This window comes from Temnothorax americanus, unplaced genomic scaffold, assembly GCF_048541705.1.
Source record: "Temnothorax americanus isolate GAGA-0224 unplaced genomic scaffold, ASM4854170v1 Scaffold8, whole genome shotgun sequence".
In the NCBI taxonomy this organism is placed as follows: Eukaryota; Metazoa; Arthropoda; class Insecta; order Hymenoptera; family Formicidae; genus Temnothorax; species Temnothorax americanus.
This window is the reverse complement of record NW_027509802.1, coordinates 270300-293720: the sequence shown is the minus strand read 5'-3', so window position 1 is coordinate 293720 and position 23421 is coordinate 270300. Positions and strand designations below refer to the sequence as shown.

Here is a 23421-nt window from a genome sequence, read left to right as displayed (position 1 = left end):
ATATAGATGAGACGATTCCATACATAAACTTTAATCTACATCTAGATTATTATGTTTTATTACGTAGAAAGATATCGGATTATTCAAATATTCCCAATATCCCAAAAATATAAATGGAACTCCTCTCATTTGATCAGTCCTCCGCCCTTAACGGATCATATTACTTTCTCTGATTTCAGGGAAGGGTCCCGGGTGCCGAATGCTCAAAAGGCAGTTCAGCCTGGACCGTCCGGACGAGCCGGTGTCTATAATTCCCGAGCAGCCCCAGCCAAGGTCGACTCCTCGTCTCTACAAGCAAAATAGCGCGGGCGCGGCCAACGACTTGGAGAGAATCGAGGAAGTGCCACCAGCCACTCCTAAGCCCCTCCTACAGAATTACCGTCATGCCGCTTCCGTATCCCTCTCCGTCGAATCCCTGTCGTTACGTTAAAATCCCCGTCGAGAAAAGCGTTTCACGAACGAAAGATCAAGCGACGCGAGCGTGTCGCGTTTGGAGCAGCGAACGATTCACGCCAAGAATCGCTATTATACGATGTGATTGATAAAACGCCGTGTAAAAGATGCGAAAGATACGAATTGCAGTTTTACGTCTAGCCGTAATTCTATACTTCTAGGAAAAAAAATACAAGAGAGCTCGGTTAAACTCCGAGATTGGAATCAACGTTAATTGAGATTAACGGTCAACTGAGATTAATCAACATTGACGGCACCGATCTGCTTCGACGATCATGACCGAGATAGAAACGTCGACTTGAAAACTCGACCGCAATAATTTGAGGGTCGGTATCCTTGAAGACGCGTTCCGCGCGTAATTAAGTGACGAGTAAATGTGCAGTTTACGATTGCTGTGACTCGCTGCTCCGTCTGTATTCTTATCATTGTGAGTGTACATTGTATTGGTGTCTGATAATACCCGCAGGCAGGGGATCGTAACGAACGTAATTCGTGATTAGAGATTTAATGGTTTAGGCGTGTGTTGTAAATTTACAAATAATCGTTGGTGCAAAAAGAAAAACTTCCTAGGATTTACGGGCGATCCGCTCTTTCCTCGGAACGTGTCTGTACCTGTCAATCTTACGCGTATTTCGACGTTTCATCGATAACGATTCAACGACGCTGTCATCATCCGATCTTCGATGCTGAATTATTAGCATCCCAGATATTTACAGCACAGATATTTAAGGAACACTCTTAGATATCTATCGAATATGTTTAAATGACGCGCGATATTCAGAATTCTGAATGTTTTGGGTATCCAAGAGGTTTCGTTAAATTTCTATGCCTCAATTTTGTACTAGATATAACTCAATTTCTTTATTAGAACGTTGAAATCTTGAGCAAACAATGTACTTCTCGTTTTCAGATTTTTTTTCACAATACTGCGTAAAAGCGATCGTTTTTTACCTTGCAAAAATTAAAAATTTTCCTCTCTCCCACGATTATTTATTATCTGTAATCGTCAACGGTTGTATACTCTCGCTAGATGTACCTCTATCTGTGAAGCGAAGATCTAAAGTCGATTTTACTGAACGAAATTTAATGTTATAAAATCACTTCCGCGCATCTCGTGGAAGATAAGAAAGTTCCAATTCCATAAAATTAACGTGGATCTTAGGCTATTGACAGAGGCAAGACAGATAGTAAGATAAATACAAAAGGAAAAATATTTAACTAATTAATCAGTCATTTATAATTTTTTGTTAAATATATCTCGATAAAAAAATTATTCTTTAAGAAAGAAGTTGAATATATTGCTCGTACATGTACAGTCTTTTATGTTAATAATTATATTTCGGTCGAGACTCACGATGCCATCGATGGACTGTGATGTCAATCGAGAAAGAAAGTTACACAGGAATTAATTAACCATCTCGCGATTATGGCAGCAGAGAAGTACTTCGTCGGTCAGCAGGTACGTAAATATAAATGATTGATACTGTTGTTATTTCCGGCCTAATAGATTTATGATGAAGACCGAAGAAATCCACTCGGTCTTCCGTCGCATGCGAGTGGATTAACAAAAAACATCCTTTTAAAACATATAGGCATTGTGCGCGAAAAATAGATAAATGCGATGCTTTAATCATGAACAGATAAAGACTTTATCCATAATTGAATAAAAATTACACGCGTAAGCAAATGGTACTAATTTTTTTTCCAATAATTTATTTTAGAAATTCACCATTTGAAATCTTCGAATTTTTTGTTTAACAAATTAAATACATTTTTTCCCACCAAAAATTAATTAAATGTCATTTCTTTCTAGCAATTTTTTAATATTTATTATTAATTATCTTTGTAATCAACTTTTATGTCAAATTCTATTAAAATACGGTTAGCATAAAATTTGATAAAAATACAATTTATTTATAATTTAAAAAGCTTAGTGTCATTTAAATAAATTGTTAATTGTGGTTAATGACGATAGTTTTGGAACAATCTGTTAATCATTGTAAGATTATATGGCTATCAGATAGTTACAGTATATCTTTGAACCATTTGTGTTAAAGATTCTCTCTGAAGCCAACATAATTGCATGGATTATGACAGGAGGGAGTTATATCCAACTGGCTTTCCTAATTCACCGTTTTAGAAAATCTCTTGCGGTCGACGAGCGAAAATCAATCTTGCGGCGAGTCACGAGTGACGAGTGACATAAGAAACGATAGACCGGCGATGAGATGAACTTTCTTCTCTATACGCGTTCCCTCGTGCCAAGTGAGATTGCTATGCGGCACAGGTTCTTACTTTATGATCGTAAACGCTGGTAATGTCACGCCAAGCGCACGGATGACGGAGTGCGCGACGTAAACATCCGGAGATCGCCAAGTGATCATATAATGTACGAGAGACCTCGATCGGCTATGGCGACGTGCTATGGCTAAGGGATGGATTTTATTGTCGAGATAAAAGTGCCGTCACTCGATCGAGCTTCCAGCTGTTTATTGATTTTTAAATGCACCCATTTATATATGCGGCTTCTAAATTGCTGTTTGACTATATAGCGTCGCGTGCAAAAAAAAATCGCCAGATTTCTTATAAAAGCGAAATACTTATTATTTTTTATTCTTGACTTGTTCTTGAAGTGCAATCGCGTCGATTTGCACGAAACAGATACTTTTCTATACTTAATGAATATTAGAAATGATTGATTCTTATTTTAACAGAAGCGTGATAATTCTATTGATACAAAAGAGATTTTTGCATTGAATTAAAATGTGCCAACAATATATTTAAAATTTTTAATGTTTGACAATACATAAGAGAGAGAAGTCATGATTATAAACATGAATGTTCAAAAGATATATAAATATAAATATAAATCTTCAATGTATAGTCGAGGCACTTTATCACGGTCGATTCAACATCGCAGAGATTTTGACGAGACGATGAATACGATCCTCAGACACGAATGGCTGATAACAGGGAGGATATAGGACAAGGCACTCTCTTATCGCGGACGACAATCTCCATTGCGCTAATCTCTTGTCTTTTTGGTATCGCTTTTAACAATCGCGCCAGAATCAGATTTATTCCGCTATAACCGCAGTTTCTCCAAAGCGGAGCTGTAAAACAAATTCATGTTTTGCATGTCACTCGAATTCTCGGCGGCCATATCCGAGTGCGAATATCCGAAAACGCTGTGTTTGGCCACTTTAAACCAGAATCCCGTATTTGAATTTATTCGGAAAATATATATCCGGATGATGCAACTTATGGATATTCGAATATTTATCAGCTCTACGTACCTCGAGCGTCGCGTGTCGCCCATGCATTAACTTTCGTCCGTTTCTTGAAACAGCTGTATCCTGATATGTCAATGTATATTCATAAATTTGATCTATTTTTGCAGAATGATGTATTATTCGATAATAATTATGTAAAAATGTAATTAATATACTTCTCGAGTCGACGTCCATCTCCACATACCTGTCAACATTCACGTTTTTAGCTTCGCCATCTGTCTTAGGTTTAGCTTTCCTCTAGTGATAATAACTGATTTCATCACCTTTTGACATAAACAAAATTTGACTGCGAGCACTGTGCGTGGTATATAGTATCTTTCTGAATTCTTTAAACGATTCACGAGATTATCACAATATGTGCTTGCCTAATCTCAAAATTCAACCTAAGCGTTATATCAGCGCCGCTTTACGCGGCAATCTCAGTAATTCTGTGCCCATAACGGCAAACACGTATACGATGTTAATTAAAACCTTTGACTGTATCCCATGTACAATAATAAGTGTGCGAAACAGGAGCGAAGCAGACACGTTGCGTAACTCTTGACGAATATTAATCATCGAAGCGAGGTGACAAATTAGTTAGAATGTTATATTATAAACCACTTTCCCGAATCAAAAGAGGATTCCTTGAACGGCAAAAAAGTTTCCCTTTTCATTCCGCGGTACATGAGTCTCGAATCAAACACGCTCGTCGAGCCTGACTATAGCTTCTCGACGAGCTCCCTTCTTTATTCGATATAGAATCGAATATACTATCCGACCTTTTCTAAATCAGCCTCGACTGCGTCGAGGTGCTAATTCGGACGACAATCGTTAAGGGATATAATCGCATTTTTTTAACGTAACAAATAGTTATCCGATCATTCTCGATGGCTGTCCGTAGCTCGCGCGAGAGAAAGAGAACTCTTGGCAGTTTTTCGCACGATACCCTCGCGAATAAAAAAGACCGGGTATTCGTTTTAATATTCCATAGCTCGGAAATATGTGCGCAACATACGTACACGTGGCCGGGCCTACGTACTCGACGGATATACGTACCTCGATGTAATTCGATGTAGTCACGTAGTTCACTAATGTTAGAAATATAAATAGGTATAAGTAGCTTGTACATCTCGAAGCGATTCGCGTTCCGTACGACAGGCATCCTCGAATTGCACACGAACGGATTGATATAATTTCCGGAGACACTCGATTGACTCGTTTCGCTACCCGATTTTTATTCCCTTTTCACTCTCGCTCGATATTTAATTATTCTTCACCCTGAAATTTTTTTTACATTGACATTTCCTTCCAATTTCTTTCATTTTTAAGAAGTTCAATAATATGTCTCTCGCGATGTATAATGTATAATAAAAGAATGAAAAAAATACGGTAAGAAAATTAAATATAATATTAATTATGAAAATGTGGAGTTAAAAAAGATCAATCAAAATTCTAATTAATTTTATTAAAAATGCTAATTAAAGAGCAGGTACTCTTACTATTTAGTATATTATCTTTGAGAATTTTAAACTATCCAATGTATCGTTCTACTTATTCGCGCCATTGTTATAAATAAAGATGAAAGACTAAGAATAATAAAACTGTTAAAATCAAAGCAAAATCATAAAATAAGGAAGCGTAAAGAGTTGATACAAGGATGCTTGTCAATCAGTTTATCGCCAATGATCACTTGTTATCATATGTGCATGGCGTAGCAAATATGCATCAAATGCCCACTCATAGATAATTAAGTGACAGTATGTAACTAGAACGCTCAATTTGTCTCTACATATTTTTACGTACTAATTATAGTTTCTCAATAAGCGAGACAACTGTTTAAACAATCTGTTTAATTAATATCATTAATGCAATTTTCTTTTATAAACGATAAACACGTTGGAAAAATCTAATAAACTGCAGTCATCGCTAATGGTTGAAATCGGTTGCCGGAGGACAAATTGTGCATTTTCACACGTTCTAACATTAAGACCTACGTTTAATTATTTAACAGATCGAATGGCAGAATATTCGCTACGCTACTGGCCATCGTTTCTACACTTATATCTGGCTGTGTGAATAGAAGAGAACTTATTGTACACGTATGAATGTTACATGTTAAAAGATGTTATCGGAGGAATATCTAAATGCATAGTATTACAGTAATCGATGGCGACGACGGTTGGATATTTGTATATTTCAGACGCATCGTGCGATTATATACTCGTTATTAATACTTCAATGTTACTCGGTAACATCTTCGGCAATAAAGATAATCATACGGCCGTAAAGCTGTCCGCTTTGTACCTCCTGATGCGTGTGTAGCTCCTCTCCCTTCAATAATTTATCGTCGGGAAACGATCAGAGCCTTGTGCAATTTTCTAATTTACGAAATGCAATTTGAACTAAAATTCTCATAAAATCAAATCAGAGTTAACAATAACATTATACAATTACATATTAACTATTGTATATAAATATAAATCATATTTAGAAAGTCTGAAAATAATGTGCTAAAAATTTTGGATCAAGAATAATGTTTTCCGCTGAATATTTTATCGTGCTTTTTTCAACAGAAATAGAAGGAGTAAATGATTTTAACGATAAATACGCTTGTGATATTTACAGGCCGCGGTTTATTAATCTGTAATATCGGTAACAAAAATAACAATCTCTTCGATTATACTATCGCTAGATAATCTTACACTTAAAGTTGGATGACCTGACTGACTGAGACTCAACATGATGCACGCGCAATTATATGGCTGTTCCTAGAATTTCGAGGTAAAACGGAGGGAGAGATCAGACTGGTACGCTATTATTAACGCGAGCTGTGCACTTCGGATTTACCAGCCACTGTAAAGAAAAATCAAAGGAACATTAGAGAGATTTAGCAGGCAGTAATTTTCTGAGAATAATTGATTTCCAAATAATAGTCGTGATATCTAAGCACGCTTCACTTAAGCTATTCTTAATATCTGTTTGAGCAAGTAGTAACTTTGATGTTGAATTTTTCTAAAGGTCGATATATATGCACTTTTTCAATAAACTTTTTTTACCAAACAAAATATAAATCCAACTGCAATAAAAGAGGGATCGTATTTTAACAATATATACTAATTATTAGAAAGGACAGAAGAGAGTGACCAATTTTTCTCACCCATAGGATGGGTCTGGTTGCGACCAGACTGGCGCAGCATACTCGGCATGCGGTTTGTAAATAGGTTTTGGAACAATTCTCTCGATATAAACTGGTTTCTCGACGTATTCCACGTACTTTACCGGTGGCGAAAGATAGACGTGGTGTACTTCCGGCGCGCTAAAGTAACCAGCTTTGTAGCTGAAAATAAAATAAGAAATATTTAAAAAGAGAGATAATATAAAATCTATATATAATAAAATGTTATTGCTGAAATATATATTATTAAAACACATATATCTTACTGATTTTTGCAAAATTGGAATCTTTATTAATAAAGATAAAACGGATATATACAACTTGAATGCGTGAAAAAAGATGTAAATTACAAATTTATGTTACCCCTTCGCGACGCCAAGACCGAAACCAAGAAGACCAGCGCCGAGCAGCTTCTTTTTCAAGAACAGCGTCCTCTTTTCCCTGGTGTGCATCGCACCGTTATCGATCTGATCTTCGACAGCGACGTTTCCGAGGTCCAACGATTGTTGATTCCGTTGGACAGCCTCTTCCGCTGTTGCTCTCAATACGAGAAAACAACAAACGGCGGCGATGAAGGTGACAATAGCGCGATGCATCTCTGTGTTCACAAAAAACAAATACTTTCTATCGCTATTTGCTATTTCACATCATTCACCATCAATTTCTCCAAGCGATGTAAGCTGAGCATTCGCGCAAATACCTAGCGCAAATTTACAATATAAATATGCAAAACTTTTTATTCAATTAACAACGCGCGCATACAAATGCACGCGCACGGTGTTGCAAGCGACATACGGAGAATTTGATTTTAATTTTTAACGCCGTAAACACCACATTTAAAATTAACTTTAATTGGAGATAATTTCTAATCCGATTAACGATTTACACTAGGCATCTCCTCGGGAACGCATGTCGTCTTTCGCCATCAAAGTCAGATTCGTAGTCGAAATTGATAATGAAAGTGCTGTGAATTAATTTCACGTTTCCTTTCCCCAGGATCCCATTTATTAATCCCGAGGAACCGGTTTCGGCGGTCTTACCTTGCGTCTCAGTCACGATGATGCACGGTAGGGATCACGGTGACGATACACCGCGAGAACAGGCCCGAATATACTGTGACTTTGATCGAGGAATCGTTCGATTTTATACCGACTTGCCTACCTCGCCGCTGTTTGCGGCCGGTATAAGCGTAATTTCGAAGGCGCCTCCTCCCCTACCACGGCGCCGGGAATGGCCGGGAATCAGCGGTTTAACATCGAGTTTAGGACGATTAAACCAATTGTGACACCCGGGAGAGGCATTGTTGCACACATCGCGATATATAGCAACCGCTCAGCCTCGTACCTCACCGAGGTGGAAGTTCCGTGGGAATTTCATTAATCTCTTCAGCTTTCTTTAAATGACGAAAAAGATTGACTGCAATTAATTTGCTTAAAAAAAATCTCTTTCTATCAATCAAAGCGCGTTATTTCAATCTCTTTTCTCTAATGTAAGTACATATACCTACTTTATGCAGTTTTAGCAGAGATATATCTCCGACTTGTTTCTTTTATTTCCTGATTATATCTGACCTTTCAATGAAAAATTGGTTTTTTAAGAAATATAAAATTAGAAAAAAATTATTCTTAAAAAGAAATTTTTTAAGAAATATAAAATTAAAAAAAATTATTCTTAAAAAACCAATTTTTTATTGAAAGGTCAGATATAATCAGGAAATAAAAGAAACAAGTCGCGGAGATATATCTCTGCTAAAGCTGCATAAAGTAGGTATGTACATTAATTATTACTTTTATATCGCGACATAAGAATTTTCTGGTTATACGTGCTCTGCATTTCCGTGTATTTGATGCGGCTTCTTTAAAGAAATAAACACCGCATTTGGCGCGCTCGCTATTGTTTGCAGTTGCAATGGTCGGTTTCTCCAGAAACCTGTCCGAGTCGTTTTCCTCCGCTCGCGCTTGGAAAAGTGTCCATGGAAGGATCCATTACCAGCGATCTAGATCTCCGGATATGGGACGTATATAGACAGAATTAACTTGGCAGATTCGCGGAGGCGAATTCGAGGAAAGTGAAAGAAAGCGGAGCGGTAATAGGGACATGACGCGGACGTCGTTTCGATTTATCAACCCCGCGACGTGACAAGCAGATAATGCACGCTATTGTCGGCTGCAACAAGTAGAGCGGCGGAGGAAAGAAAAGAATGGGAAGGCCAGAGAGAGAGAGAGAGAGAGAGAGAGAGAGAAAGAAAAAGAGGAGCGCGGAGGAGACGTGGAGAAAGCGAGAGACTGCGCAACGTACTTCCCATTCCTCCTACGTGGCGGGTGCTGCCACGTGGTTCGCCTTTCAGCGATACACGTGCTTTTGTCGCACGCAATTGCGGGGCTCGTTACGTTTGCGATCTGATACATACGCGTAATCATTGGCACGCACGCGGCCACACACGCGCGTACGCGAAATGCGATCGACGACGAGCGAATGACAATGGAAATCCCGATCCGCGCGCGTCACCGCCGTCACCGCGATCATAATCCGACATCCGACGGCGAATCCGAAGCAAGCGACCGATAATCCGGCTAGTGATCGACATGTAGCGTTTGTAGCGATGTTGCTGGCGTGTTTAGGCATTGCAACATTACGGGTATCTTGCGTGTCGCAATAAAACTGGCGCGCGAATATTCTCGCAATGATATAGCGAGAAATATCGAGAAGAAATGTAAAACTTGCGGTAATGAAGAAATAACGAGTATAGGAATAACGAGGCTCTCTTCTAGATTCATGTTAATGAGTTTGCAATAATTAATCGATAAACTAATTGCGTGTGCAATACTTCTTAATAAATATCGATTAATGGTCTATTTCTTCCCTCAAAGATATATCGCCTTTCACACCCGCGTTCGGCGCGTTTCCCACTATACTCATCATGTTTATTTTATATTTCACGCTCTGTTCGTTTCGTTTCAAAAATTAAATTTATTATGATTTTTTTTAATCAACTTGTATTTTAAAGTTAAGGTATCAATTGCAATCTTAAAGAGGCGCCACACAGCACGTGGACTTGAAACCTACAAGTCTCCAAGTCCATTGCTGATGGGCAGGATCGATGGGCCGGTGGGAGATGACACGCGACGCAATTCGGTAATCGACGTAGAAAGTGTCCGAGAGAGAAGAACCGAGCTTTCGCAAGCAGACGTGAAGCAGGCGCGAAATTTCACTGATGGGTCGCGAAGGCCGCCGCGCCGCGCCGCGAGGAATAAGGTGCCAGCGACGTATTTCCAATATATTTTTTCGACGCTCCTCGCTAAGGACGGGCACATCACTCGGCAGTCGGCACGCTGCGCTGTTTGCGGAGACGTGCCCCCACGTCTCGTAAGTACAAGTCTCGCTGGAAACTGACAGGCTATTTGTACGAGGAGATTAGCATGGAAATGGAAGTTCAGTCCGCGGTTCGCGCTCTAATAAGAGATGCTTCCGCGCCGGAGGTATAGACAGCTTGTCGGGACAAAGTTCGCTCTTTACGCTATTTATCCTCTAAATTGCATTCCGAGAAATAAATACGTTGTTCGTCACGTCGTTGATATAATCCTGCGCGCGCAAGTAGGTCTAGTATAATTATATTTTATTTAATATTAATATTGATGTAAATAAAAATAAGTATAATTGCAGAAATTGGAAAATGTTTCCTAATTTTCTATGCTAACGACGTTAGAATATCGAATAATGAATAGAATTTTGTAGATGTAGATTTAATTTCTTTCTAAGAGGTATATAGTAGGAGTGAGGAATATCAGAAGAAATATAAAAATAAACAAGTTATGTTGAACTTTATATCTTAAATAAAAAGGATTTCCTTCTATTAATTTAAAATAAACTTGAAAGCAATTTTAATAAGATTCTATCAAAGTCGAGATTCAAAAATTTGATGATTGCGAAAAAAATATGCGGAAATTTTACGATAGTATAATGTATAGAGAGAGAGACACACACACAGAACACTCTCTTCTTTGAAGAACTTTATGTCTCATACTCGTTCAAAGTAAAATGTATAATAATATCCAAATCGCGCGCACAATGCGTTTGCACATGTTAGAACGTGAAACACGACCGATACTGCGCCGCGCAGCGAATCGACCACGCACGTACTAAATTCAATATTCACTGCTTTTCGCTTTGTATTCTTCCTCGGTACTCTCTCCTGGGAGAAAAGCGCCGTTTCACGACATCCGCAAACTTGTATGGTTCACCACAAAACAACTCCGCATGCCGCGACTACGGAGTGGCTTCATAAATAATTTATCAGGCCGACATTCGCGGGACCTTTTGCAAGGGGTGCGCTTAATTAATTAAAAAAATCTTTCTCGAGACTCTGTAAACTGAGAGCTTCCCCTTTGAACGCGAATGCATGCTCTGTTACTCGCGCCTTGTGAACCATCCAGATATGTAATATAACTATATATAAACGTGTCTAGAGACTAGACGCTTGAAAACGTCCATCTGTCTAGCGACCGATTGTCTAGACGTGCTATTGAAACTACGTGCTCTGGCATACATATTTTGGCAATGACGTATTCGCAGAGTGAAATCAATCGGTGCGCCCGACATCGGTCCAAGGTGCGTGTTTGACTTCCCAAACAGAGCGTTGCACAACGTCGCTATCGGTTAATCTCTCGGGTGCTACCTTCATCATCGACGAATTAGGTCGCACTGTGCTGAAATTATGAAAATGAATAAGAGCACGATGTTGAGGTAAATGATTAATTATGAACCCCTCGATGAAAGTATATATGTATAAAATGACATTGGTATCACATTAAAATAATGTTAAATTGTGTGAAAAGCAGAAAATGATATAAGTAAAATGATCTAAAATGATCTAAAATTTTGGTAAAATAATTTATTCTTTTGTAGGTACATTAGTATCTTAACTTTTCACAGATTCTTAATAATGATGCAATAATACGTTCGCAGTAATATTTATTATTCCTATTAGCACAAAAGTTAAGTTTTATCATAGATTTTGTTTTTAAAAAATAGTCAAAAATATATATAACTTCAATATTTCAAAGAAACATATACAGTTTCCTCGAGATAAGCAAAAATCGAAAATTTTGTTTTGCCCATAAATGGAAAAGATAAAAAGATTGGGCGATAATAATCAATCAAGAAAGCTGCGATTGTGTTCCACTCGTACAGTTTTCTACGTGGTTCTATTCGCTTAATCATGCAATTTGTTAATTCGTATAACCGTTCGATCAAAGGCTGAATTTAATTTAACTCCATTTAAAGAAGGGATTTTAATAACGTAGGGCTACATTTCGTCGTTATCGGTAGGTCGGGCTAAATTGAAATCAAGGATTTCATCCGATGTCAAGAAACGGACGTCGCTGTCCTCCGAGAGCGCCGATCCGCTCGCTCCTCTCTTATAAGTCTTTCTCCTCCTGATAACGATAATCACGATCGCAAGCGCCACGACGTGTACGGCCAAAGTTGCACCCACCGCGGCGACGATCTCCAATACTTCGATGCCTCTTCCTTGTTTTACCTTTTCCGAATTCAGCTCCGCGTCGTGTAGATCTGTAAATTTTTCGCATCGTCGGTAACAGCAGCCAGTATAATCCTGGCAGACAAAAATCTATTGTCGAACTGCCGACATTTTTCATTGTATATTATAAATCATCAAATTAATCAGATTTCAATATGATTCACACATAGCGCGGTGTGTGAGTAAACATTTTTAAATAATTAAATTGGGTTGTCTCGAGACACGCTATTTGTGTTAAAAATTTGCATTTTTTCCTTCTAATTATCAGCCAATAATACTGTACACAATTAGAAGAGAAGGGTCAATCGCGATACTTATTGTTAGACACAGGTATAAAATGCATTATAAATCTATAACACAATTTCTCAAAGTTAGTAAGTCTATACTTGAACTTTTCAATTCACTTCGAGATCCTTTTCAAGGGATGGCTTAAACTGGGCCAAAACGTCCTATTACGATTAAATATCAGATAATTTTTTAACTTTCTCTGTATATATAATGAAACAGATATACCAGATCGAGCCTGAAGTTCTATGTATTTCGTCGTCGAAGTTATCTTGGATACAAAAGGCGTCTCCTTCGTTTCCACCTGCCGTGTTGGCTTCGCAGACGTTGTCCTCCGCGACGGTTTTTTAGTTTGAGGCTTGACCGTTGTAGTCGTGGTCGTGGGTTTTTGCGGCGTCGTCGACGTCGTCGACGAGTTGAACATACCTGGATCGATATCATCCTTCGGATTTATAGGAAATCCTGTCAGAGTGGAATTCTTCATCGGTGCAATCGTAGCGTTACTCGGTGATCCCGTAATACTGTCGAGTATCGTGTTGTATCCTGCAATCATAATTAAGATTCTAATTGTAGAAATCTCGCAGAATTACCATAAGCTGGCATATCTGTGGCGCTATCGTGATTTTATAATTCAATCAACCGATCAATGGATCCTGATGGTACATCCTGTCGAAACATCTCACTGAGAATTCTGTTAAAATAATAAACAGTTACCCAGTATGCAGTATTCAGCGTAATCTGGGCAGCAAATAGAGCGTTCCGCACAATCGATCGTGCAAACGCACTTCTCCGGTCCAAATGGCGGGGCGGAAGTAACATTGCTTTCCGACGAAACGCATCTGTCTCGACAGGTTTGTTGCGCGTTGATTATTTCAACTTGATCTGGAACAGATTTTTTAGAATAGATGTAGGTATATTTGTGTAGTCTATTTCTCTCTGTACATGAAATTTTTTTAGACAACATGATATTAATTTTTATACTGTGACGTTGCGGCCGGGCCCGCCGCTTCGTGGCAGCGCCCCGCCGCGCCGCCGTCACAAGGCGCGGAAATTCGCGCCCAGGGACGAGCCAGGGAGGCGACGACGAGATCTCCAGGGGCCGAAAAATTAATTGTAATACGCGCGGCGCCTCACCCACACCACGGCGAATTTTCGAGGGAGTACCCATAACGGAAGGGGTCCGGGAGGATCGCAAGGACCGAGGAGGGGAGAGCGGAAACTACAGGGATCACGGGCGGCGAGAGCAACGCGGCAGGCGTGCGGCGCGTGAGGCAGCGATGGACGAAGACCGCCGATGGCGGAGCCCCAGGTAACGGGGAAAGACCCGGCCTCAGCAATTTGTCACCACGAAATACCGGCCCGCGGGGTGGCCGGCCATATCTTGAATAAAAATTGATTTACATAAGAACCTACCATCATCGCCTACGGTTACGCTAGTAGACTCGTTTTTAACAACACATTCCTCGCCTTGTAAAATAGCGACGTCGTCTATCGCGATATCGCTCACGTAACTAGCACCTCGCACTCCTTCTACAATAATCTATAAACAAATATTCCAAAATTTTGTTTCAATTCAAGATCAATTGAAATTATAATTATCTATTAACAAGACAATCGAATTTGAACATGCAAAATATATATATAAGCTTTGGCAAGAATTTTTTTATTTCTTATAACATATTTTAATAACGATGTTTCAATGATCAAAAACCCAACTTAATTATTTAAAAAACAATTAAAGTTTGAGATCACGCACGTACCTGAAAGCTGGCATTAGCTTTTGGTAGATCGGATATGCCGTGAAACCACTGATTTCCTTGATTTCCACTTTTGGTGAATATCAATAGGGACGTGCTATTCTCTTGCTTGAAATATATATTCAATGAGCCGATCGTGGCACCATACATATGATACCTATTGAAACAATTCATAAAATATATAATGTAAGCTTTATATGAAATCGTATATACATTTATGTTATATCTTCATTTTAATATGATATATAAGTTCAATGTTGGAATTTCCACAACAACATGCCGCATTTATCTCTTTATATATTTTACTTCATTTTATTTCATCTGATTTTATTTTAATAAATTTATGAACAAATATCGTTAAGCTTACATAGAAATGGTTAAAAAAAATATATATTTTTTACCTACGTTTTAAAAAACTTAATTTATATAAAAATTGAAGCAATGTTATATTTTTATGTTACATTACTTACCAGAATGAGAAACATCCCGATTCGGTCAATGAGGAATTGTATAGAGGAGATATGATTCTAGCCGTATCGTTCACCAATCGTCCGGATGCCTCAATATAAAGATAGTGCCCTGAAATCAGTGAGTGAGCGAGTAGTGAGTGCGTCACAGTCACAATTATTCGAAAACAAACACAGCCTCTTTCCTCACTATAATCTATATAACATTCCAGTGAAACGTTTAAAAAGAGTTACACGGAAAATGACGTACCGTCATTGCCAGCTCCTAGCGTATGGTCATGCGTCGGACCGGTACCGATGTGTAAACTCGGTGTCTCGAAGTTGTGGCGTTTCCAATCGAAATCGTGCTGCGGATCTTGTTGCCACCAGCAAAGATCCGGGCTTTCAAAATCGCATTTTGTCGGCGCGGATGCACTCGCGTCTTACCATAGATTATCACAAAAGACGTTGCATTAACACGAATAAAACTTGTGGCATTGTTATATGCGAAGAAGAAAAAAAAATTGAAGTTGAAATAAAAATAAAATTAATAAAATAAAATTTTTAATTAAAGGTGGAGCAGGGAAAGGAAAAGGCTGAAAAGGGAGAAAAAGAAAAAAAGCAGTTATGTATAAGTTATGCAGTTATGTAAAAGAATAAATATATTGCATAAATATATAGAATAAATACACATATATATATTTATATATATACATATATTGCAAATTGAGCAAGCGTGACCTATTAAGCTTTACTTATCAGTAGCAAGAAGTAAGTAATTATATCTTTTTGCGCTGCTAAAAACCATTTTTGTCACAAAATGTACATGTAACTTGATTGCAGAATTCATAGTGCAATTGTTAAGCGAGCGAAGCAGTAATAACGAAATAAAATTAGTTCTCTATTGCGGAGTACTTCGACAATAAGGAATCGTTCCATTCCATTGGCGTCCGTCGCAATAAATTTCAGCGCTGCCGATCAAGGAGTAACCAGGTTCGCAAAAGAACATTAGTATGGCACCATTAAATTTCTGTGCCATAATCAGGTGATCCGTCGCAGGCGTTGAGGGGCATCCCGTGTCTAACGATAAGTGTCAAAAAGATAAAAATCAAATCTATAACATGCATGTTATCCTATTTAAAAGTTTAATAAACGTCGCACTTAAAATATTCGCTCTGTTTGTCCCATCGATAATTCCTTTCCGCATTAAATCCGAGATTGAAAATCTGATTAAAGTATTGACAGCGCGAGCCATTTTGTATTTTTCCATTATCGCACGTTGCTTTACGCACGCATTTTATTTTAACATATTCTGAAATATTTAGCACCATTTCGTAGCTCGCGCGCGAACGATCGAAAACGAAACAAAGAGACAATACATTTTGTATAAGACTTCGCTTCTTCCTCGAAGTTATAAATTTTAATTGCCAGATATTTTTGTTAAGAGAACTCGCTGTTCTTTTGCGTCTTTAAATATTAAATTACCGAAGATCAAATTATCCGAGGGAAAATAATATGAAGATACATGCCGCGCCGTCGCGTTTACATATGAGGCAACATTTTCCGATTAACAATTTTCCCAACGTTCTCACATAAAATTTTACTTACTCACACACACGGGAGCAGGTGTGTCCCACTGGCCACGTACGCACGTGGAATATTTGTTGCCCACAAGAGTGAATCCGTCCAAACAATTAAATCTCACGATTCTACCTCGACTCCGAATGCGAATTCTTCCGTTATTCAGTCGCGTCACGGGACATCGGCCTGTAAGGGAATGATCACTGTTACGAAATGCCGTTAGAAGCGCATCATTTATGAGAACTAAAAATCGATTCCATGGATTTGAGTCACCGCATCCGTTCCACGTTCCATGTCCATAGAAATAATTGCAAGTGGAATAGATTTATTTATAAAACTAATATAGCGCCTTTTAATCCAACGAGATTAATAATAATAAAATAAATTCAAGTAAAATCAAATAAAATAAACGTGTTATGACAATAGGATAAGTTTATAATATTGTTAATCAACTGTAATACTTGTTATCAATTTTTCATTTGTTTTTAAATTGACGTTTTCCCGAATTTGTAAAAGCGATGGCATTTCAATCTCGAGCGCGCGCGCGTAACAATATAGTTTTCCGCGATAAAGTAAATTTCTCTGGCAGACCATCCGTGATGACCATCGCGAAGAAGTAACTCGATATTGGTTTTACAAAAAAGTATCACGCTGATTGCACGTCGCGGTTTCAACGTCATTCGAATATTTCAATCTTTTTTTTTTTCATCGAAAAATTTTATTTCCGCTTACTCGACAGAGCGAACTGCCAAGAGCGAACGATGGACTGGCCGAAGAAAACGAATAGCAGCAATATCATCGAAGAGCACTTCATCTTCACGCAACTATGTGAAACGCACATGCATGTACGTAACTCGCGGGCAAACGATGAGTTAACGGAAGAATCTCCACGTGGTTTTCGATATTCCCCGAGACAATTCGAAAGATCTTATTTCCGTTTTATTTCAAGAGCGAACACCGCGAGGCCGCGTCTTTACGTCCGGAACAATAACGCGGAGTTTACGCGGTTTTTTAAATATTTCCGGCTTCGCGCACCGCTTCGCACGACAATCACAATACGCGATCTCGCTACGCGAGAGAAAGGATTCCGACGAAAGAAGAAAATTGTTAAGCGCGGCGAGGACGTAAATGGAGCCGCCCCGATTCATCCTTCCATCTGGGGCTCGCACTTCGTCGTAGGGCGGGAACACGGTTTCCGCCTCGCGAGCGATAGCTTTTTTATCGTCTTCCGGTGCTTTATCTTTGTCGCGCGTCGTCCAGGCCTTGAGGAAAATCCCTGGAGATTGCATTTCGCGCGAAACATGTCCGGCGCTAAACTCGATAATCTTGATTCGGAAACTTTTAGATTCGGGCTGTCGGATGAAATCTACGATGGATTTATCGCTCGGAATCGTGATCTGGAGGAAGCTCCCGGAAAGACTCGAACTTCACGGAGCACGGATCCATCATCGGGTTCATTGAAGAAACATCATCCTCCGTTTGTTCCACGATAATTATTTCCGCCTTAAATCAATTTTTAAATTTCCATTCAACGATGCGAGTTCTTTCATTTTTATCGCATCTCTATACACTACGCCTATTAAAATTTTACGAAACATACTTTAATATAACAAAATAAAATTGTTGCTAATCTTCTGTTATAACGCTAAATACTAATTTAGTTTTCATCATGGAGATATACAAAGAAAAAGTAAAAAAATTAGTTAAAAAAATTATTCGTTTTTGGTATATGGCACGATCAATGGATATACAAACAAATGCGTCGAAGAGGTATTCAAAATTCAATTTCCCATCCTTATGTAAAATTATTTTTGTAAAAGTTATTTTTATCACAATTCTTGTTGTTAGATCAAGAAACGGTTTATGGCTTTCTAAGCGAACACCAATCTGAAGCCTCTTTAGCTCAGTGGTAGAGCACTGGTCTCGTAAACCAGGGGTCGTGAGTTCAAACCTCACAGGAGGCATTTTTTTTTTTTTTTTTTTTTTACATTTCGTATATATCGTAAGTATTTTATCTTTCATTATTTTAAAAAAAATGCTAAATCGCCAACGTGCGCCATTAATTTTCTGATACCATCTACTTTTCAATAGATTACAATCAAAAACATTATTTCAAATTTTATATATTTATGTATAAAATACGCTGTATGCGTGTGCACGCATCTCTTTCTCCGTTAAAATGACAAATTTTCTTTTCTTTTAATTTAAATTTTTATAATTAAGATTTAAGAAAGATTTTTTGTAATTTAATTTAATTTAATTTTAATTAACGTAATTTTAATTGACGCAATTAATTAAATTCTAAAAAGTTCCTAAAATTTTTAGACCTTTTAAAATAAATTAATTAAAATTTAAAAAGACTTGAAACTTTCATGCATTGCGAATTAAAACTGCATGATATCTATTTCATATATTTTTATAAAGGATTAAATATACAAGAGATAAAAAATGAGTAGCAGAGCCAATAGATAAGATTAGAATTCGAAACAAAATTTTCGTTTCGATTTTTGCAGTTTTAATTAGACACGACGCGGCCGACCGGAAACGCCGAGTGATCCCGGAAGTGACGTGGCGTCGATGAGCGTGCGTTCAAAACCTGCCGTTACCTATATATTTTCGAACGTGACCGGTGTCAGCGGCCAGCGCCACATGTCAACATATTGTTAACCCGTAACCGGCATTGTCCGTCTTTTGCGCGCGCGAGGCGAGAGGAGCCGCTTCGTTTCCCATTGTTTTCACGGCGATCCGAGGTCGACGGGCGTTTCGGCGAGATGAACGACGATCTGCCGTACCTGGTGGAGTACGCGAAGAGCGACCGGTCCAAGTGTCAATTATGCAAACAGTCCATCTGCAAGGCTAGCCTGAGGCTCGCCGCCATCGTTCAGGTACGACGTTGAATTTTGCGACGGAGAAGCCCGCGTCGTATCCGAAATATTTATCCTCGGGACTGACGGCGAGCTACGGTTCACGATACGAGGACGCGATTGCACGCGGGCCGGTGTCATCGGCGTTATCATCGAACTATCGATCCTGGGTCATGATAACGCGCGCGACGGTGTGTCGGTCCGGATAAACGCGTCACCCGCGCGATTCTATCGCTATCACAACCACACCACGACACACGTTGAATTATTCAAACATTTGCATGCCGTTGCTTTCTCTCTGCAACTGTGTTTCCTTATTCGGCTCAGGTTGTAAAAACTAAACACACGTTTCCCGTTATGTTACCTGGAAAGCTAATAAAATGTTCCTTTCCTTACAATTCAACATTGTATTTTCGTTCTTTATTACTCGTTTTAGACAACAATCTAAATAAATGTACTTATAATTGTACAAGTCACGTTTGTTTAAAAAACTGTACTTCCAAGATATTAGAAATATTGTTTATATTTTTAGAGCCCCGTTCACGATGGGAAGATACCCAAATGGTATCACACCAAATGCTTCTTCTTAAAACAAAGACCAAAGTCTACCGGTGACATAGCTTGTTTCGATGAGATTCGCAACGAAGATCAAGATACTATTCGGAAGAACCTCGGTTTGTATACGACTTGAGCAGGAACTGTAATTTTAATTGATTTATTTTGTTACCTCAGCTACTTCTTATATTTTTTATGCGCAGAGAAATCTCTCGACGCGCCTCCCGCAGCAAAGGGGAGGAAAAGGACAAAAGGTGCTGGCGGTTCTGGAGACTTCAGAGTTGAATACGCCAAGTCTAGTAAATCCACCTGTAGAGGATGCGAGCAAAAGATAATAAAGGGCGAAACGAGAATATCGAAGAAGGATTATGAGTCCGAGGATGCCAGGAGGTTTGGCGGTTTGGACAGATGGCATCACGTGGAGTGCTTTGCAAAATTAAGACCGGAAATGGGATATTACGGGAGGGGAGACGAGCTTCCAGGTGCCAAAGAACTCTCGAAGGAAGATCGCGAAAGTCTCAAGGCTGCACTGCCCAAAATGACTGCGGGCGACATACCACCGCCTCCTAAAAAGGTTAAGGACGAGCCGGAAGACGCGGAGGAGGAAAAGTTGATGAAAAAGCAAAATGAAAAATTATACGCTATAAAGGATCAAATATCAACACTTGATAAAAAAGACATGATTGAGATATTGGAACTAAATGATCAGGAGATTCCAACTGGGCTGTCAAACGTAAGTGCTTTATTATATATATATATATATATATATATATATGTATCGTGACATCTAATAAATATTTTTTTCAATTTGTGTATCATAAATCTGTTCATTATATGACAGGCAGATTTATTTTATATCACTTTATTTGGATTTTATTTCTAGATCCTAAGTCTTTTATCTGATATACTGTATTTTGGAGCTCTACAACCCTGTCCAAAATGTGGAGGACAATTTATATACAACTCTGGTTTGGGTTATAAATGCACTGGTAATGCAACAGAATGGACTAAATGCGAATATGTTACCCAAGATCCGAAAAGAAAGAAGTGCGAAATACCAAGTGATTTGAAGGATGATTTTCCAGTTAGGTAAGTTATCTCGTTAGACAATGTGAAACTTAAACGAATTCTACAAATTTTTTTGTTTCAACATTGATAAATACGATATAAATATGATTTATTAATACTCGTCATTTGTTCTTAGGTCATACAAGTCTAAGGTACAAAAACGAGTGTTTAAACTAACGGTGCCGTCATCGTCGAGTTCTATTAAGAAGGAGGGAGATGAAACAGATGGTCCGAAAGTACAAGGAAAACCACGTCCCTTGAACAACATGCAGTTTGTTATAATAGGTCGTACACAGAAAGATAAAGAGGAATTGAAAAAAGAAATTCAGTTACTAGGAGGTACCGTTGTAACAAAAATCCATCGAGAATTGGCCGCTGCAATTTCGAACGAAAATGAAGTGAAAAAGATGACTAAAAGAATGGAGGATGTTAAATCGCGCGACATTCAAGTAATAACGGAAGATTTTATAGAAGAAGCGAAGGAGTACACGGATGCTCCCGTCATGCTCCTAAAAAAGAAAACCATTTCTAGCTGGGGTGGCGACATTGCTGCTAGACTTGGTAACGTCATCGCGAAATCTACTGCCTCCAAGAGTAAGAGCAGGTTTGAGAAGTCGAGTTCTGGTAAAGTGAAGGTGAAGGTAAAAGGCGGTGGAGCTGTTGATCCCGATAGCGGTTTAGAAAATTGTGCGCACGTTTATCAAAAGGGCAAAGACAAATACACCGTGACGTTGGGTCTAACGGACATCCAATCGAAGAAAAACAGTTACTACAAGTTGCAAATTCTGAAACACGACAATCAAGAGAGGTATCACTTGTTTAGAAGTTGGGGCCGGATCGGCACCACAATTGGCGGTAACAAGTTGGAGGGAATGTCTTTGGAAGAGTGTATAGAACAGTTTGAATCGTTATACGAGGAAAAGACGGGCAATCAGTGGAAGAATAGAGAGAATTTTGTTAAGATGGCGAGATTTATGTATCCAATCGACATAGATCACGGAGATCAGGAGGTTGCTTCTCTAGATTCGGACATCAAGAGCAACTTGCAGAAACCGATTCAGGATCTGATGCGCCTTATTTTCGACGTAGCCGAGATGAAAAAAGTTCTCCTGGAGTTTGAGATAGACATGGACAAGATGCCGCTCGGGAAATTGTCCAAGAAACAAATTGAGAAAGCTTATGCCGTTCTAACGGAATTGCAAGAGATACTGAAGAAGGCTAATATAGACCGCACTGTATTGATCGATGCTTCCAACAGATTCTATACACTGATACCGCACAACTTTGGGATTTCCGGACCGAAAATTCTCGAAACGTCGGAAGAGATTCAGAGCAAATGCGACATGCTGGACGCGCTGCTCGAGATGGAGATCGCGTACAATCTTTTGTGTGACAAGACCGATGAGAAGGAGAATCCGCTCGACGGTCATTACAAGCAGTTGAAGACGGACATCGACGTGTTGGACAAGACCAGCGAAGAGTTCAAGATGATCGAGAAATACGTTCAGAATACTCACGCGGCTACTCATACGCAGTACGCTCTCGAGATCGAGGACGTGTTCGTCGTCAAGAGACAGGGCGAAGAACAAAGATTCAAGCCCTTCAAGAAATTGCCCAACAGAAAGCTGCTCTGGCACGGGTCCAGGACTACGAATTACGCGGGAATACTGTCTCAGGGTTTGCGTATCGCGCCGCCGGAAGCGCCCGTTACCGGTTACATGTTCGGCAAGGGTATATATTTCGCCGACATGGTGTCGAAGTCCGCGAATTACTGCTGTACCCACAGCAACAGTCCGACCGGTTTGTTGCTGCTTTGCGAGGTCGCCCTGGGTAATATGTACGAGAGGTATCAAGCTGACTACATCGAGAAGCTACCGAAAGGGAAACACTCGACGCTCGGTCGTGGTCAGACGCAACCCGATCCGCAAACCGTCTACAAGACCGAGGACGGCGTTGAAGTGCCCTATGGAAAGGGAATACCTGCCAATATTAACAAAAATTCGGCATTGTTATACAATGAATACATCGTATATGACGTGGCTCAGGTAAAAGTACGATACATGGTAAGGATGAATTTCAAATACAAATATTAAGATACGTAACACGAAGGTGTGACGTTCAGGTTTAAGGTACAGTTAAGATTTTTTATCTTGTGAGATTTATACGAATTTCATTTATTATTATTAATTAAAGATGTTACTACATAAATTCCAGTGAAGATTTCGCTAGTGTTACAAATATTAAACCATGGAACTGTTTTACTTTCAATGATAATTTTTTGAATTTGAATTATTCATGTTTTGTTGTGCATACAATTTGTTTCACGAGCACCAAATAGTGTTTGCTACCTCGAATATTGATTGTAAGATTATATAATAAATTTTTCACAAAATCAAGCGTTTCTTTGTTCTTTACATTAACCT

The 23421-nt window shown here is 39.0% G+C and overlaps 4 protein-coding genes and 1 non-coding gene across 10 annotated transcripts in view; 3 read left to right on the top strand and 2 right to left on the bottom strand.

Annotated features, from left to right (window-relative positions):
• LOC143907033 (retinal guanylyl cyclase 2) overlaps positions 1-6016 on the top strand; it is a 46507-nt gene extending 40491 nt beyond the window's left edge. For 3 of the 4 annotated variants that reach the window (XM_077423521.1, XM_077423520.1, XM_077423519.1), the window contains one exon: positions 180-6016. In XM_077423521.1, the coding sequence (XP_077279647.1) occupies positions 180-430 (251 nt within the window). In that variant the 3' untranslated portion in view covers positions 431-6016. The remainder of the gene's footprint in view (positions 1-179) is intronic. The other variant, XR_013259706.1, reaches the window with a different exon arrangement.
• Positions 6017-6169: 153 nt separating this feature from the next.
• On the bottom strand, positions 6170-8241 carry LOC143907034 (uncharacterized). Its single transcript, XM_077423522.1, has 4 exons — positions 7944-8241; positions 7267-7501; positions 6886-7065; positions 6170-6581 (listed from the first exon to the last, which is right to left on the bottom strand). Exons 2-4 carry the CDS (start codon positions 7497-7499, stop codon positions 6572-6574), a joined length of 423 nt encoding a protein of 140 aa, XP_077279648.1. The 5' UTR covers positions 7500-7501; positions 7944-8241; the 3' UTR covers positions 6170-6571.
• A 3538-nt stretch (positions 8242-11779) lies between these two features.
• LOC143907212 (uncharacterized) lies at positions 11780-19444 on the bottom strand. 2 transcript variants are annotated; one of them, XM_077423842.1, is made up of 10 exons: positions 19304-19444; positions 16539-16697; positions 15846-16010; positions 15202-15372; positions 14955-15063; positions 14488-14641; positions 14141-14267; positions 13442-13609; positions 12956-13270; positions 11780-12474 (listed from the first exon to the last, which is right to left on the bottom strand). In XM_077423842.1, the coding sequence occupies exons 3-10, from the start codon at positions 15967-15969 to the stop codon at positions 12209-12211; spliced, it is 1434 nt and encodes a 477-aa protein (XP_077279968.1). In that variant the 5' UTR covers positions 15970-16010; positions 16539-16697; positions 19304-19444; the 3' UTR covers positions 11780-12208. The 2 variants fall into 2 exon arrangements, with proteins under 2 accessions (XP_077279968.1, XP_077279967.1); XM_077423841.1 differs by lacking the exon at positions 19304-19444 and adding an exon at positions 17244-17671.
• Positions 18404-18475, top strand: Trnat-cgu (transfer RNA threonine (anticodon CGU)). The gene has a single exon. It is a non-coding gene; the product is annotated as a tRNA-Thr (tRNA).
• On the top strand, positions 19152-23394 carry Parp1 (Poly-(ADP-ribose) polymerase). 2 transcript variants are annotated; one of them, XM_077423823.1, is made up of 5 exons: positions 19152-19396; positions 19908-20049; positions 20161-20663; positions 20814-21019; positions 21135-23394. In XM_077423823.1, exons 1-5 carry the CDS (start codon positions 19283-19285, stop codon positions 23089-23091), a joined length of 2922 nt encoding a protein of 973 aa, XP_077279949.1. In that variant the 5' UTR covers positions 19152-19282; the 3' UTR covers positions 23092-23394. The 2 variants fall into 2 exon arrangements, with proteins under 2 accessions (XP_077279949.1, XP_077279950.1); XM_077423824.1 differs by having other exon boundaries at positions 19157-19396; positions 20134-20663.
• Positions 23395-23421: the final 27 nt, after the last annotated feature.

Bases quoted from the DNA above. Each gene is read 5' to 3' on its own strand.
- LOC143907212 (XM_077423841.1), bottom strand. From the start codon at position 17,352: ATGTGCGTTTCACATAGTTGCGTGAAGATGAAGTGCTCTTCGATGATA. The intron at 14,642-14,954 runs GTAAGTAATGTA...TTGTTTCAATAG, and splicing joins TCGGGATGTTTCTCATTCTG to GTATCATATGTATGGTGCCA. The intron at 13,610-14,140 runs GTAGGTTCTTAT...AATCTGTTCCAG, and splicing joins CGTAACCGTAGGCGATGATG to ATCAAGTTGAAATAATCAAC.
- Parp1 (XM_077423824.1), top strand. From the start codon at position 19,283: ATGAACGACGATCTGCCGTACCTGGTGGAGTACGCGAAGAGCGACCGG. The intron at 19,397-19,907 runs GTACGACGTTGA...TTATATTTTTAG, and splicing joins GGCTCGCCGCCATCGTTCAG to AGCCCCGTTCACGATGGGAA. The intron at 20,050-20,133 runs GTTTGTATACGA...TTTTATGCGCAG, and splicing joins TACTATTCGGAAGAACCTCG to AGAAATCTCTCGACGCGCCT.
- LOC143907034 (XM_077423522.1), bottom strand. From the start codon at position 7,499: ATGCATCGCGCTATTGTCACCTTCATCGCCGCCGTTTGTTGTTTTCTC. The intron at 7,066-7,266 runs GTAACATAAATT...TTTTATTTTCAG, and splicing joins GGTCTTGGCGTCGCGAAGGG to CTACAAAGCTGGTTACTTTA.